A 16685-nucleotide genomic window follows, 5' to 3' on the forward strand; every position below is an offset into this window, starting at 1 on the left:
ATAATAAAACACAGGTCAATCAAGTTTATCAAGCTGACGATTTCACTCCAAATCAGCAAATCCATTGAATTCCTCATCCTCGGTGTCGCTTCTGAACAACTCTGCCAACTCCAGCGGCAGACGAAGTGCCGTTTCCTCTTCTTCTGCGTGGCTGTCGTCAGACTCAGCATCAGCTCCAGTTATTCCGCGGTGAAAAAAAAAACATATATACGTTGCGCCGGAGTATAAGTCGCATGGCCAGCCGAACCATGAAAAAAAGTGCGACTTATAGTCTGAAAAATACGGTATATGACTTTGGTCTATAGCTGTCAAAGGCCTCGGCCTTAAAACCGGTTCCCGCTGTGACGTCACGCACTCAGGGCTGGCTGGCTCAGCGGGGCGGCTCCAATCACAACTTTGCAGCCGATTTTAACTCTCAAAAATATATTTTTTTTATTCCCATTTATGCAGCATACAAGAGTCAAGGATGGAGATACTATCCACTCAGAAATGTATTTAAAAATAAAGGTTCTGCGTATCTGCTTTAAGTAAATAATTTTCGGGAATAGTGTTCCGTCGTTTTTAACTTTTTGACCAGTATTTTTCTACTACAGTAAATGTCTTTTATTTGATGATAAAGGGGCCTGGCTTATGAGGTGATTGACAGTCGAGCCTCATGAATGCGCGCGCGCTTTCCAACACGCACCGAAAACCCATGTAGTGAAGTAGCTTAGCCCACAGACATCCCATAATAACCAGACAGCACACAAGCTGTTTACTTCCGGTACAGTTAGACACCGTATTGGTTTGATTCTTGTCATAGATTCCACTTCATATATTGCATTGTTTATTGATTAACACTGAAATGATGTTGATCAGGAATGAAAATGCGTGACCCAGAGGGTTTGTGATCATTCAACATGTACATTAACCAACATTAAAGAAATCACTGTTTGCTCAACGAAACGAAGCTGGGTATTATGACTGGTCAGAATTACGTGCTTATCGTAGGTCTTTCCGATGGAGGATTCTCTATTGTTCTTTTGTTCCTTACGAATATAAGCTTTATATTTTTAAACGTCACCAAGTCCAGCTTGATTTAAAATTCTTGTTAATAAATGGTGTTTGCTTGTAATCTTGGCAGCTTGTATCAGTTGTCCTACCTGTGGTGATGTTGAGATTTTCATCGTAGGTTAAGAACAGTTAAATATGTTTGAGTTCGATGAAAACAGGGGAAGTGTTCGGATCAGCACGCTGTTTGTTCATGCAGTAATCCGTCCCTATGCACCATGCCGCAAAAGTTAGTTTGTCGTTTGCTATTTGGAATTCTGCAAACTATAAAACATTGTACATGGACTTTACCAACCTCAATTCGCCTATCATCCATCCATCCATCCATCCATCCGGTGTCCTCTAATCCTTCAAAGCAGATACGCAGAACCTTCTCATCTCATCTCATTATCTCTAGCCGCTTTATCCTGTTCTACAGGGTCGCAGGCGAGCTGGAGCCTATCCCAGCTGACTACGGGCGAAAGGCGGGGTACACCCTGGACAAGTCGCCAGGTCATCACAGGGCTGACACATAGACACAGACAACCATTCACACTCACATTCACACCTACGCTCAATTTAGAGTCACCAGTTAACCTAACCTGCATGTCTTTGGACTGTGGGGGAAACCGGAGCACCCGGAGGAAACCCACGCGGACACGGGGAGAACATGCAAACTCCACACTGAAAGGCCCTCGCCGGCCACGGGGCTCAAACCCGGACCTTCTTGCTGTGAGGCGACAGCGCTAACCACTACACCACCATGCCGCCCTACGCAGAACCTTTTATTTTTAAATACATTTCTGAGTGGATAGTATCTCCATCCTTGACTCTTGTATGCTGCATAAATGGGAATAAAAAAAATTTTTGAGAGTTAAAATCGACCACAAAGTTGTGATTGGAGCTGCCCCGCTGAGCCAGCCAGCCCTGAGTGCGTGACGTCACAGCGGGAACCGGTTTTAAGGCCGAGGCCTTTAACAGCTATAGACCAAAGTCATATAAATAATTTCTGGTGAAAGTAAGAAATCCCGTTACCGACTTGCTCAACTAAGACTGATTTGACTTCACTGATTGTGGGTTGACTCTCATTAAAACAGGATGGGTGTCATAACTTATGCAGCATACATGTACATGCATGCATTTTCACTGATAAAACGTAAAAGGCTCATTAAATAATCAGATGAACTGAGACAATCACATTCTGAAGCAAATTAAATAATCTTATACCGCTAACTTAAACACACAATACAAGTTACATGTATTAATCTAAATGCAGGTAAACATGTTTGTTTCTTTTTTGTATCCAAATGAGAGTCGGAGCTTACCCGTCTTCTTGAAGGCCGACCTTGTGGTCGATTGTTTCAAAAACAATCTTTCAGTTCTTCATTCATTTGCTTCTTCCACGTAAGGATGAGATATTGGTGCTGAGGCGAGCATATCCAGCGGAGAAATCAGACGACTGGTCCACTCATTCGCCATACCGAGTACTCCGCCATTACTGCTCGGCTCAGGCAATTACTAAAACCTGGAACGGGACAGAACGTCACCAGTTTCAGCAACAACCGTGGAGAGGTCACTGCCTGAGTGATAACATGTCCTGTTCCGTTCCGTCCCAGGTTTTAGCAACAACCCTCAGCTCACACTCCGGGAGAACTGGTGCAACTGAACTTACTTTCCTTTTCTTGTAGTTTTCTTTTCCTTTAATTGTTAGTACTGCACCCTCTTTCAATCCGGGCTTATAGCCAACAATCCTCAACAGATCAGAGGTCTCGTACGAGTCTTCAGTAAAATGTGCAGAGCAGAGGAGAGACCACTTCGTAGGCGCCCAATGTGCCCATGAACTTCTCGCAAAACGCGTCCAAATCTTTGCAGTTTGAACATTCTTGGGCCATGAATGCAATGTAAATCCACCTTCTGTTGTGTTGCTGCACCCGCCAGCAACACATCTGCGTGACATGGCGATAAATTAGCTCAAAATGGAGGATCGGAGTTGCAGTCAGCTCTGTGTTTTAGTATAACGGAAATGGCCATGAGACCGATAGACTTCCTGCTCTGATGTCACAGATGTCAAGGTCTTTCACTCAGACCGCTACCTATATGAATCACTTTTTAATTGTAAAAATTACTATATTAGATTTATTGTTAACACTTAAAACTATTCCTGTGCCATTCTTGAGGTCTCAAGGCATTTATAAACGAAAAGTGAGGCCATGGTTCTGCGTTGTATGCTTTAAGTAAATCCTTCTTTCCATATATAAATCATTATGATGGCAGCCATGTAAGAACTTAAATCTTGATGGTTTTACATCGTAGCAATGCAGCAATAACATTGATTGTCTGATCAAAATATGATCATACACAGATCATTGTAGACATGTAAATGGCTAACCAAACATATTTTACTTTCAACGGACATTTGAACAATTTCTTCATATTGCTGTACCGAATGAAAATCTGCACACCCAAACACCAAAATGCACCTAAATAGCCTAAAATATGTTTTGAACTTGAATTCTTATTTGTGGAAGGTGATCTCTCTTGAGTTCCAAGATTTGTTGGTGTAATGGATGCAGTTAATTGTGAAGCATTAATGCCCTTTTCCAAGAAATTTTGTGCACTCAGTTATGTCAGCTTGAAGGGGACACACAAAAAAAATCAGCTATCTAAGATGGTGCCGCGACGAGCCCATTGCTCACCAATACCTTCAGCACAGCATGCCCTATCTAATTATTATGGAATATCTATGGGCTAGCCAGTCGTCTTTTTTTCAACAAACTCCACCAGCAGAACATTCAGATGGGTAATGTCCTGCAGCTTGATGGAAATCGCAGAGAGCAAAAAAGAAAAGTTGTGTTGAGGTGTACATGTTGACTCCTGTTTACTTGTATGCTTTAAATTGATGCGTTGTATTTGCATATCAGCTAGTTGGTAACCAAGAAGCTAACCAGTATGGGTGGGGACAGAAGCTTTATTTACTGCACATGTCCTACCTCCAATTTTGACCAACTGCGCAAAGTTAAGATGACTTTTAACTCGACCAAATTTGAAAATCGCATAATGGGAGTCAGTGGTACCATGTAATCCAGTGCCTGGTGACACCATATAATGGTGTCCAGCACCATGCCACAAGCTCATCTCGTTATCTCTAGCCGCTTTATCCTGTTCTACAAGGTCGCAGGCAAGCTGGAGCCTATCCCAGCTGACTACGGGCGAAAGGCGGGGTACACCCTGGACAAGTCACCAGGTCATCGCAGGGCTGACACATAGACACAGACAACCATTCACACTCACACCTACGGTCAATTTAGAGTCACCAGTTAACCTAACCTGCATGTCTTTGGACTGTGGGGGAAACCGGAGCACCCGGAGGAAACCCATCCGGACACGGGGAGAACATGCAAACTCCGCACAGAAAGGCCCTCGCCGGCCACGGGGCTCGAACCCGGACCTTCTTGCTGTGAGGCGGCAGCGCTAACCACTACACCACCGTGCCGCCATGCCACAAGCTCTCTTCTCAAAAACAGATCATAGGTATCAGAGTCCTAGATAGGTGACAGACTGCATACTACCAGAGCCACATACTGCCAGAAGTAAGGCCGAATCCCATTTCACCCCTTGGACCAACCCCTTGGCCCTTCCCCTCCATTTTGCGCGTTCACGTGAAGGGGTAGGGGTATCCCAATCCCAGTTAACGCGGAGGGGTAGGGGAAGGGGTAGGGCTTCTGTACCCCTCCAAACGGAGATTTTCCTGGAGCAGACTCCGAGCGAAGGGGTTTGAATGATTTCCCACAATGCCATGCGGATTTCAGCGAGATTTCATGCGGATTTCAGAAAGATGGCGGTTCCCGCGGTGAAAGATTGTCATAAATGTATTTTCTCCATTATTTACGTGTTTTAAGTTATTATCCAGAGGAAACACGCCGCTTGATTCGCTTTCGAGCTGAGAATGAGCAGCGATTTCTGAAATCCAAGCTGCTGCTAAAAAGCTTTGGGAGTGAGTATTGTTTTCGGTTGCTTGACTGCGTACGTTTTGTTCTGTTATTCTCGCTTTTATTGTTTACATGACTGTTCTGACACCTCATTCTGTCGGATGTGGTGCACGAAGCGCCAAAGATATCCCATTCAGTGGTGTTAGTTAACAAATCACACCCTGCCAGCAGAGATTTCTGGTTCTGCCTCTGGCTCTGACTGTAGCGGCTGGTCACAGCCAGTGACGCATTTGGTCGCGTTTTGCTAACGTAAACGCTGACGGAGGTACGCGATGACGTATGCGATCGTTGAAGGGCTATCCCAATACGTAGTGGTTGAATTTCAAGCCCTATCCCTTGTAGCTCAGTTTCAAGGGGAAGGGCCAAGGGGAAGGGGGAGGGGTAGAAATTAGAATTGGAGTCTACACTGTGCTCTGGCTACAACAGGGATTTTTTTTTTTCTTCTTTCCTCCAATATCCACGGGAACAGCAAACTAAAGTGCTGACCTAAACATTTAACATGGTTCCCACGGGTCCTTGAAATCCTTGAAAGTTTGTGAATTTGAGAAAAAAAAAAATCAAGGCCTTGAAAGTTTTTAAAAATCTACATAAATAGACATGGGCAATAATAAAGTTCTTGAATTTCTATATTTTGTGCAAAAATAGAAATTGAAGACCCTCAGACAACACTGCAACAAGTACCGTCATTCATCATTAGCTGCTATAACCACATGGGCTTGGGATTAACTTTAGCAAACCTTTCTTAAGCACTAAAATGTGGAGTGACCTCCACAAACTTCGCTCAACGTTAGCTTTCTTGCCGCTGTTCAACCTGCATCATTCGACTTCAGTGACTCATGCACGCATGCGATGGTGACGGTGACCGTCGCACTTTCTTGAGGCAGGTGGCATTTATTTGTCTATTCATTTGGCCATGGTTATGTTCATGAAAAATGTGTTGCGTTGAGAGGCTGATGCTAATGAAATAAACGAGCAGTTACTTTGCTCTTCAACTCGTAAGACTCTTTCTCGACACATTGTTTTGCCGTGCTGCATTAGAGGAGGCAAGAGACCACATCGTCTGCCATCACTGTCAAAGCATAATTGAAAAGTCTTGACACGTTCAAGCCTCTCTCTCGTTTTAATTGTTGACTGTGAGCTTTTGTAAAGGCTGCTAGTTCTCGTTATCAAAATTCTTAGTGTTGCAACAGTAATTAACCTTGATCCATGTCCCAAACTATACTGTGTTGGGTCCTTGAATTTAATAGAATTGGGCCTTGAAAGTCCTTGAATTTGATGTTTAAGAAGGTGTGGGAACCCTGATTTAAGCACCATTCTAACTTCAGTCTCTGGAGTGTCCTTCCTTGCTAAAGCAGTATGTAGAACAGGAAACATGCCAAATAAAATGAACCTGCTTTTTGTTTTTACTCCACAGGATGGATGTGGCTGCATTAGAGGAAAACTTCAGACCAAAGAATAAAAGTTGTTTTATTCTTGGTGCTTCTGGAGAGACAGGAAAAGTTCTGTTAAAGGAAATCGTGCAGCGTAATATTTTCACCAAAGTTACTCTGATTGGGCGACGACAGTTGAGCTTTGAGGATAAAGCTTATGAAAATGTGGTAATTTTCATTCTCATGTTGTTACTGGTCTGTACACAGTAGCAGATCTTGAGTAATTTTAAAATTAATTATTTTAAGCCTTAATTACCCTTGTCAGACCTTCAAGGATAGTTATTAACCATAATGTTTGGCCTTATTACTATTTTGCCTGTTTGCTAGTCAAAAAACAAACAAAAAAAATCATATACTTTGACGTTGTCCTGATATACATGTGTAAAAGTGTACTGGGGCTTAAAGCAGATATGCAGAACTTTTATTTTAAAATAAATTTCCGAGTGGATAGTATCTCCATCCTTGACTCTTGTATGCTGCATAAATGGGAATTAAAAAAAAAAAAAAAATTGAGAGTTAAAATCGACCGCAAAGTTGGCATTGGAGCTGCCCCGCTGAGCCAGCCAGCCCTGAGTGTTACCCCTTTTCCACCAAATCAGTTCCAGGGCTGGTTCGGGGCCAGTGCTGGTTCACAACTCGTTCAACTTGCGAGCCAGCCGAGAATCAGTTTGCTTTTCCATAGCTTGCGGTGCTAAGGGAAGACACGTCGTTACGTCGTTGTATACATCAGTTACGTCGCTACGTTTGCATAAACCTTGGCGCGAATATCGAAGCAAAAACAACACGGAAGCAGCAGCAACAACAACAATAATAATGGATGACTTCCCATTTGTACAGCTGCTGCTTCTCGTCGCTTAAAAATGGCGATCTTTTGCAGTCTTGTTATTGTTGTTGGTCTTAATAACTCCGCCCCCCGCTGATGTAAGCGGTTCTTTCCTCTGGCCCAGCAGAGAGTTGGTGCTAGCCTGGAACCAGTTTTTCTGGCCCCAGAGCCAGTTCTTTGTCAGTGGAAACAGAAAACCCGGTTCCAAACTAAGCACTGGCCCCGAACCAGCCCTGGAACTGCTTTGGTGGAAAAGGGGCATGTGTGACGTCACAGCGGGAACCGGTTTTAAGGCCGAGGCCTTTGACAGCTATAGACCAAAGTCATATAAATAAACATTTATGGTGAAAGTAAGAAATCCCGTTACCGACTTGCTCAACTAAGACTGATTTGACTTCACTGATTGTGGGTTGACTCTCATTAAAACAGGATGGGTGTTATAACTTACGCAACACACATGTACATGCATGCATTTTCACTGATAAAATGTAAAAGGCTCATTAAATAATCAGATGAACTGAGACAATCACATTCTGAAGCAAATTAAATAATCTTATACCGTTAACTTAAACACACAATACAAGTTACATGTATTAATCTAAATGCAGGTAAACAAAGTAGTGTTTTTGTTGTTTTACATCCAAATGAGAGTCGGAGCTTACCCGTCTGTGTTCTCACTTCTTGAAGGCTGACCTTGTGGCCGATTGTTTTTGAAACAATCTGACTTTCAGTTGTTCGTTCAGTTCTCCGTTCATTCGCTTCTTCCACGTAAGGGCGAGATGGCAGCAATATCCGGTTTAGAAATCAGACAGCTGCTCCACTCTTTCTCTATTTTTTCCATATGGAGTACTCCGCCATTACTGCTCGGCTCAGGCAATTACTAAAACCCGAGACGGAACAGAACGTCACCAGTTTTAGCAGCAACCGTGGGGAGGTCACTGCCCAAGCGATATGTCACATCCCGTTCTGTCCCGGCTTTTAGCAACAACCCTCGGCTCACTCTCCGGGAGAACTGGTGGAGCTGAACTTTCCTTTTAAAAAACAAAAAACCTTTCCTTTTAATTGTCGGTACTGCACCCTCTTTCAATCCGGGCTTATAGCCAACGCTCCTCAACAGATCAGAGGTCTCGTACGAGTCTTCAGTAAAATGTGCAGAGCAGAGGACAGACCACTTCGTAGGTGCCCAATGTGCCCGTGAACTTCTCACAGACCGCTTCCAAATCTTTGCAGTTTGAGCATTCTTGGGCCATGAATGCAATGTAAATCCACCTTCTGTTGTGTTGCTGCACCGGCCAGCAACACATCTACGTGGCATGGCGATAAATTAGCTCAGAATGGAGGATCAGAGTTGCAGTCAGCTCTGTGTTTTAGTATAGCGGAAATGGCCATGAGACCGATAGACTTCCTGCTGTGACGTCACAGATGTCAAGGTCATTCACTCGGACCGCTATCTATATGAATCACTTTAATCGTAAAAATCACTATTAGATTTATTGTTAACACTTAAAACTATTCCTGTGCCATTCTTGAGGTCTCAAGGCATTTATAAACAAAAAGTGAAGCCATGGTTCTGCGTATCTCCTTTAATACATCATTAAATTGATAACATTTAAGGAACAAACCATTAATGTGCATGCTGTTCTAGGAAATGATCAATGCCAGGAGAATAAAGAATTGTTTTTTCCAATAATGGCATGTCCCAGAGGGTTTTATTCCTCTTATAACACAGCACATTGCTGTTGATTATTAATGAAAGAACAGCATGTCATACTTGACCAATCGGAACAGGGAATTCAGCATTGCTAATCACCCAATATTAACAACGTACAGCGTTCTGCACTGGTTATACCACTCTGTTGAAGAAAATAAACTACTGCGATCGCTGAACGTTCATATAAAATACACTGGATGTAGTTCGTTTCAATGGACCAAGAACTGATGATTGATGTTCGTATGTTTTAAGGTACAGGAAGTGGTGGATTTTGAGAAACTGGATGAATATGCCCAAGCGTTTCAGGGTCACGATGTTGGATACTGCTGTCTTGGAACAACCAGAAAGAAAGTTGGAGCTGTGAGTTGTTGTTTATTTGTATTTTTTAAAATAATATAAAAGCTTTTTTGTGATGGACGATACAGTGTTTACCATCACAATACATCAGATAAAATCAGCATGCCAAGATATGTTTGCTTTAATTTTTCACTGAAGCTATGAGGCTTATGGGGGAGATATTGCATATGGTGTTGTGAAAAACATTATTGCACATGATGGTGGGTATTATTATCTTGATTGATCAGCTGCCCATCCTGCAGAAGGGGGAGGAGTTATACAGTTTGAGGGCCACTGGTAGGAAACACCTCCTGTGGTGCTCCTTGGTGGCCTCAGTTTCCCACTGAAGGTGCTCTGATGTGACACCGCTGTGTCCTGCAGGGGGTGGGAGGGATTGTCCATAATACTGAGATGTTTCCTCAGCATCCTCCTCTCTGACACCTCTACCAACGACTCCAGTTCCACCCCCAGGACAGACCCAGCTTTCCTGATGAGCTTGTTGAGTCTGTTGGCATCAGCTGCTTTCACCCTGCTGCCCCAGCACACCACAGTGTCGAAAATGATGCTGGCCACCACAGAGTGAAATAAAATATCTGCAGCATGGTTCTGCAGACACTGAAAGACCTGAGTCTCCTGAGGAAAAACAGGCGGCTCTGATCTTTCTTGTATAATGCATTTGTGTTTTTTGTCCAGTCCAGTTTACTGTGTATATGGATGCCCGGGTACCTGTATTCCTCCACAGTGTCTACCTCCGTTCCCTTGATGTTGACTGGGCTCAGACTGGTTCTTTGCTTCCTAAAGTTCACCACCAACTCCTTAGTCTTTGCAACATTGAGTTGCAGGTGGTTGTCTGCACCACTCCACAAACCTGTCCACCACATTCCTATTCTCAGCCTGCTGATACAGCCCACAATGGCAGAGTTATCCGAAAACTTCTGCAGGTGGCAGGACTGTGAGCAGTATCTGAAGTCAGAAGTATAGGGTGTGAACAGGAAGGGAGACAGGACCGTCCCCTGAGGTACCCCTGTGCTGCTCACTATAAGGCCCGGCATGTTGTTTTCGAGCCTCACATACTGTGGCCTTCCTGTGAGGTAGTTGGTGATCCAGGCCACTAGAGGAGCATCCACCTGCATCTTCAGTAGCTCATCACCAAGCAGGGCAGGTCCTATTGTGTTAAAAGCACTGGAAAAGTCAAAAACATGGCTCTCTCACAATGCGGCCTGTCTCCTCTAGATGGGTATAAGCCTTCTAGAATGTGCAGCAGAAAGGTGGTGTCTTCCATTCCCATATGGTGCTGGTAGGTGAACTGTAGGGAGTCCAGTGATAGTTCTACTACTGAACAGAGGTGCTTCAAGACCAGCCTCTCCAGTGACTTCATGACGTGAAGTCGGACCCACTGGTCTGGACTAGGGTTGGGCGGTATTACGGTAAGAAGGTATCCCGAGGTATCCAAAAGTACCAACGGTATCGGTCTCATTACCGTCATTTAAAAAAAATATATAATATCTAAATAAATATGGAGTACATGAGGTCATAATATAAAATAATAAATTGAAGATCATCCCGAATAACTGTGTGATCGTATTTTCACTAATTCTATCAATTTCCTAAAGAAGTTTTCATCGCGTGCAGGGTTGTTTATGTCGTTACCATGGCAACCCTGCGTGACATTTTGGAGTCTGACAGAAAGCTTCGCAAGAGACTGAGAGCGGGGGTGTCATGGCTCAGATGGCTAAGGCACCGTACCATAAATCCGGGGACCCGGGTTCGATTCTGACCCTAGGTTATTTCCCGATCCCGTCTCTCTCTCTCCCCCGCTCATTTCCTGTCTCTCTATACTGTCCTATCTAAAAAAAAAAAAAGACTGAGACCGCGGTTGAAAGATGGCAAGTCAAGATAACGAGTTAGTGGCAAAAAAAAAAAAAATACAACATCGGCAGTGTGGCAGTATTTTGGTTTCAAACGAAAAATCTAATATGTCCCCTAAGGCACACCATAGCCTGGGGTACTCCACTTCCACGAGATCTCTCCAATGAGTTGTGTTTTGAGTAGGTTACATGAGTAACAACAAGGTAAAATAATATAACGTATGACATTTGGGATGTGGGTAATAAACGTTTGAAATGTCATCTACTGAAGAAACGGAAGAAAACATCGTAGCGTAAACTGTTAGGTTTCTGGTGGGAATTAGCAATGCGCTTGCTATCTTTGTTGGGTGTGTTAAACCGTATGGATTTAAGTGGAATAATTGTAAGGAGTTATGTGATCAAGACAACGTTTTAAGCAAGGTAAGGCCATTTGATTATTAATTTCCCCGCCATGGCATGACGTGGGCCCATATGATTTTGCCTTGTGCAGCTACCGCGCATTTGAATTAGGTTCGCCTCATTTGCGCTGAAGAATATGGTTTATCGCGCAGTCTAAACGGACTTGGGTGTTGGTTGATTCTTTTTTTTATTTCCCATGCTTGAAAGGGTATGATCCTGCTCATCGTGTACTTTTTTTGATGGAGCAGGTGAAATAGTGCTGCAAATGGCGTTTCAACGCAGACATGTGTAAACGACAGTTGAATGCTATTTTCAAGATGAAGGAAGAGTTGCGTGATGCTTTGAAATATCTCTTAATGCTAGTGTTGCCACACGTCCAGGTTTTTCCGGGATTGTCCCGGTTTTTTGTGGAAAATGGAAAATGTCCAGGAAAATGGAATAACCTTCCCGGGACACGTTTTGTCCCGGTTTTTTACTTCCTCACATTATCCCCATTGAAATAAACACAAATCATTAATGTTTCTCGCAGCCACTTAACATATTAATAGTTTTCACGTAAGCGGGCATATTGTGGGCAGCTACTTGTGCGGCCTCACCGAATGTTTGCGCACGCAGCCAGTCGCCGTTGCTAGGTGATCGTGGTCAATACAACGGCGGCCGCGCGAAATCAAAGATACTGGAATACCGTAATACCAAACAATAGGTGAGAGTTCCCTTGGTCGGTGCGCGAGTAGGCTGGCTGTCTACTTCCTATGTTCTGATTCTGATAAGCCTGGGCCAATTTCATCAATAAATGAATCATTAAATAAATCATTAAATATATCAAAAAAGAATGCCTGAACACTGGCGTGAGAAATGAATAAATCAGTTGTCCCAATAACATAGCACCTCTCTCTTGTGATTAAAACAAAGGATTAGGGCTATTTGGTATGATACGGTAGTCTAACTTTTAAAGTTCAGTTCTCCAGAGAAAAGGCTAAAACAACAACGAAGCAGACTGAGAGAAATTATATTGATTATATTTGTATTATTTTGATTTGGAAACGGAATGGGAGGAGAGACTCTTCAGAGGGCTGTTAGCCTACTATTAAATATTTGTTTAAAAAAAAATTGGCGTCCAAATAAGATCATTCCTATATGAACTTATTTTTTGTAATAATATTTGTGGTAGTGCCCATTTAAGGGTTAAGAAGACAAAATGAATTTTAACTAAACGCCTAACTGCACCAGTTGAACTGTTTTATTTTTAAACGTGAACATTCACATAAGGCATCGTAGATGTGCGTGTCCGCAGCCCTCAACCCCCGCGCTCGTACGTGCGCGCAGGCGCGACCGCCGACCGATGTGTCCCGGTTTTTTACAACTCAGATGTGGCAACCCTACTTAATGCACAAAATTCGCTTTGCTGCTTAATCCATACCACAATGCACACAATTCGCTATGCTGCTTTTAAATAGTACATTTGAGGCATAGGCGCACGTTACACAGTAGGCCGAAACAAAATATTATTTTTTTCTCGGTAATACCGTATACCCCGGGAAAACACAGAGACGGTTTAAAGGTATCAAAATTTGGATACCGCCCAACCCTAGTCTGGACTCATTGTATGTGCTTGGATGTTTCTACTTGGGCACAGGAATAAGGCATGATGTTTTCCATGGGGCTGGGACGATCCTCCTGCTCAGGCTCAGGTTGAACATGTGCTGAAAAACCCCACACAGCTGAGTGGCACATCCTTTCAGCACTGTAGGGCTGAGGCCCTCAGGGTCTGCAGCCTGGGCAGAGACGATGGAGCTGCCTTCTCACCTCCTCCACTGTGATGTTGATTGGAGAGCTGTTCTGGAGTCCTGATAGAGGAGGGATGAAGTGAATGGCCAGGAACCAGGGGAGTCATTGAGGGGGATGGTAAAGTGGGAGTGTTGGTGAGGGGTGTTAGATGAAGGGCATGGGGGGGTGGGGGTAGGCAGTGATGTTTGAGGTGAGGATGTCTGGAGGGGTGAGTCACAGGAGGAGCTGTGTGGGGGGTGGGCAGAAGCCCCCTCATCAAACCTGTTAAAGAATGTGTTTAACTCATTGGCCTGATGCAGGTCTCCTTCCATCCTCTGGTCAGTCTTCCTTCCATCGCCAGTTATGGTTTTCATGCCACTCCATGCCTCCATGTTGTTTTGATGGAGTTTGCTTTCCAGCTTCCTCCTGTAACACTCCTTGCCCTCTGCAAACTTTTTCCCTCAGTTCAGTCTGCACCACCTTCATCTCCTCCTTGTCTCCACTCCTGAAGGCAGCCTTCTTCCTGTTCAGTGATGCCTTAATGTCCTTAGTCACCCAGGGTTTATTATTGAGGAAACAGCGTACCGTCTTGGTGGGGACGCTACTGTCCGTGCAAAAATTAACATTGTTATGCAATCTGTAATTCCATCTGTGTCGTCCTCATGTGCATTACAGAGAACGTCCCAGTCAGTCGCCTCAAAACAGCCCTGTAAAGTCACTTCAGCTTCCTGTGACCATATCTGGACAGTTCTAGTGATCATGGGCTGCCTTTGGACTGCAGGTATGTAGAGGGGCTTGAGATGGACTAGGTTGTGATTCGATCTACCCAGGGGAGGTAGCGCTTCAGAGCTGTATGCTCCTTTAACAGCATACAGCAGGTCCAGTGTTTTCTTATCTCTGGTCTTGCAGTCCACAAACAGTTTGAAAGTGGGCAGGGATGTTGTCAGGGTTACATGGTTAAAATCTCCTGAGATTGCTATGAAAGCGCTGACATCAGCTCGCGATGCATTGACTGTGGGAGGAATGTAAACAAGAACAATGGCCTGGGAAAACACTCTGGGCAAGTAATAAGGACTGAGACTTATTGCTAACGGTTCAGTGTCCGGGCTGCGCGCACAATTTTTCACTGTAATGTGTCCAGGGTTGCACCACTTGTTGTCTTGCCACTCTGGCTGCAACTCCTGTCCGCCCACTACTTACTTGGGCCCTTGGCTCCATGCGGAGCATAGGCCACCGATGATCTTCCTCCATCCAGCTCGGTTCTGAGCTTCCCTCTCCAGATCTTCCCAATGCATCCCCAGTCCAATCAGCTCCCGCTCCGTGTCTCGCCTCCAGGAGTTTCTAGGGCGGCCCCTCCTTCTCTTGCCTCGGGGGTTCCAGGTCAGTGCCTGTGTGGTGGTACTGTCAGCTGACTTCCTCAGGGTATGACCAATCCACCCCCATTTCCTTCTCAGGATCTGTTTGGCAACAGGTTCCTGTCCTGCCCTACACCACAGCTCTTCGTTTCTGACCTTCTCTGGCCACCTGATGTTGAAGATACAACTGAGGCAGTTGTTGATGAATGTTTGTATCTTGTGTTGTGTTGTCTTGTTCATTCTCCATGCCTCTGATCCGTATAGCAAGACTGCTGGATTATCATCGGTGCTTCGGTAACAAGTCTTTTTCCTAGGTAAGGTTGTTGGCCATATGCAAACCCATTTAACCTCTGGGAGAGGGGTTGGCGGAACTGCTAATTAGTACCTCCCTGGTGTCTTAAGCCCCCCGAAGGTTACAGGTCTCCCATGCACCAAACCCGGGCAGACAAACCAGGTTGGAACAAGCTGCTACACCTCGACAAGGTTACACAGTTCCTTATCCTGGTGGGGTGAAGGCCCCCAGGATCGCAGCAGCTGTCCACCCACACCAACTGAAAACCGGCTAAACTCGCAGTAGAGTCTAGTATGTTCTCATACAGTCATGTCTCAGTGAATCTCACACTCGCCCTTTGTGAGTGATGTTAATTCTTCCATTTTATTCACCAGTGATCTTGCGTTCCCCATAACAATAGACGGAAGATCTGGTCGGTATCTCCTGTTCCTTAGCCATTGTCTCCTCCTGGCTTTGCAGCCCCGGTATTTCTTCCTCAATTCCTTGGGGATTTCAGGTCTCTCGCCGACCATGCCACTTTTTCGGAGGCTCATCAGCTGATCCCTGGTGCAAACAATAGAGCCCTGGTGCATCTCCGCCAGGATGGGGATCTGACATGGTACTCCACAAGCAATTTTAAAAAATGAAAAGGAACATGCGAAACCACCTCATACCACTGAGACCAAAAACGTAGTTACAGCTATAGGTTATAAATGCTTAAACCTAAAGAAAAGTAAAAAGAAACACCCTAGATGATGAAGAGCGACTATGGTAGGCTGCCGCCCGCAACTCTGCTGGAAGTAAAAGAAACCAGAAGTAAAGAAGAAACGCATCTTCCTTTTCCGTTGTCCAAATTGAGGGGCTAGTTTAAGATATTTTGTGTGGTTCTTGATGTATTTGGATCGGAAATTTTGCAAAAACATGTAAACCCTGGTTGATGGTATTCTCTGGAACATGCTTGAAAGTACATTTAAAACCTCTCACAGCAAGGTCCGAGCCTGTGTGTTGGTGACTCCCAGCTACCTGTTACAAGGTTACGCTAAAAATTCACAAGATCGTAGTCTGTAGCATAAGTCAAGTGTGATCGCATACATGTGCCCTTGCATGCAGTCAGTGTTTCTGTTCATCCCAAAGGTGTTCAGTGGAACGGAGTTCAGTCAGGGCTCTGTTACCCCTTTTCCACCAAATCAGTTCCAGGGCTGGTTCGGGGCCAGTGCTGGTTCACAACTCATTCAACTTGCGAGCCAGCTGAGAACCAGTTTGCTTTTCCGTAGCTCACGGTGCTAAGGGAAGCCACGTCATTACGTCGCTGTATACGTCAGTTACGTCACTGTATATGTCAGTTACGTTGCTACGTTTGCATAAACCTTGGCGCGAATATTGAAGCAAAAACAACACGGAAGCAGCAGCAGGAACAACAACAATAATAATAATGGATGACTTCGCGTTTGTACAGCTGCTGCTTCTCGTCGCTTAAAAATGGCGATCTTTCGCGGTCTTATTGTTGTTGGTCTTAACAACTCCGCTCCCCCGCTGACATAAGCGGTTCTTTCCTCTGGCCCAGCAGAGAGTTGGTGCTAGCCTGGAACCGTTTTTTCTGGCCCCAGAGCCAGTTCTTTGTCAGTGGAAACAGAAAACCCGGTTCCAAACTAAGCACTGGCCCCGAACCAGCCCTGGAACTGCTTTGGTGGAAAAGGGGCGTGTGAG

At 44.6% G+C, this 16685-nt stretch overlaps 1 protein-coding gene across 3 annotated transcripts in view; it reads left to right on the top strand.

The window, feature by feature from the left end:
• Window positions 1-16685, top strand: part of htatip2 (HIV-1 Tat interactive protein 2) — a 34076-nt gene that overhangs the window by 6424 nt on the left and 10967 nt on the right. For all 3 annotated transcript variants that reach the window (XM_060941850.1, XM_060941849.1, XM_060941851.1), the window contains exons 2-3: window positions 6433-6616; window positions 9235-9342. In XM_060941850.1, the coding sequence (XP_060797833.1) occupies window positions 6433-6616; window positions 9235-9342 (292 nt within the window). The remainder of the gene's footprint in view (window positions 1-6432; window positions 6617-9234; window positions 9343-16685) is intronic.

The sequence above is a fragment of the Neoarius graeffei genome, chromosome 15 (genome assembly GCF_027579695.1).
Source record: "Neoarius graeffei isolate fNeoGra1 chromosome 15, fNeoGra1.pri, whole genome shotgun sequence".
In the NCBI taxonomy this organism is placed as follows: Eukaryota; Metazoa; Chordata; class Actinopteri; order Siluriformes; family Ariidae; genus Neoarius; species Neoarius graeffei.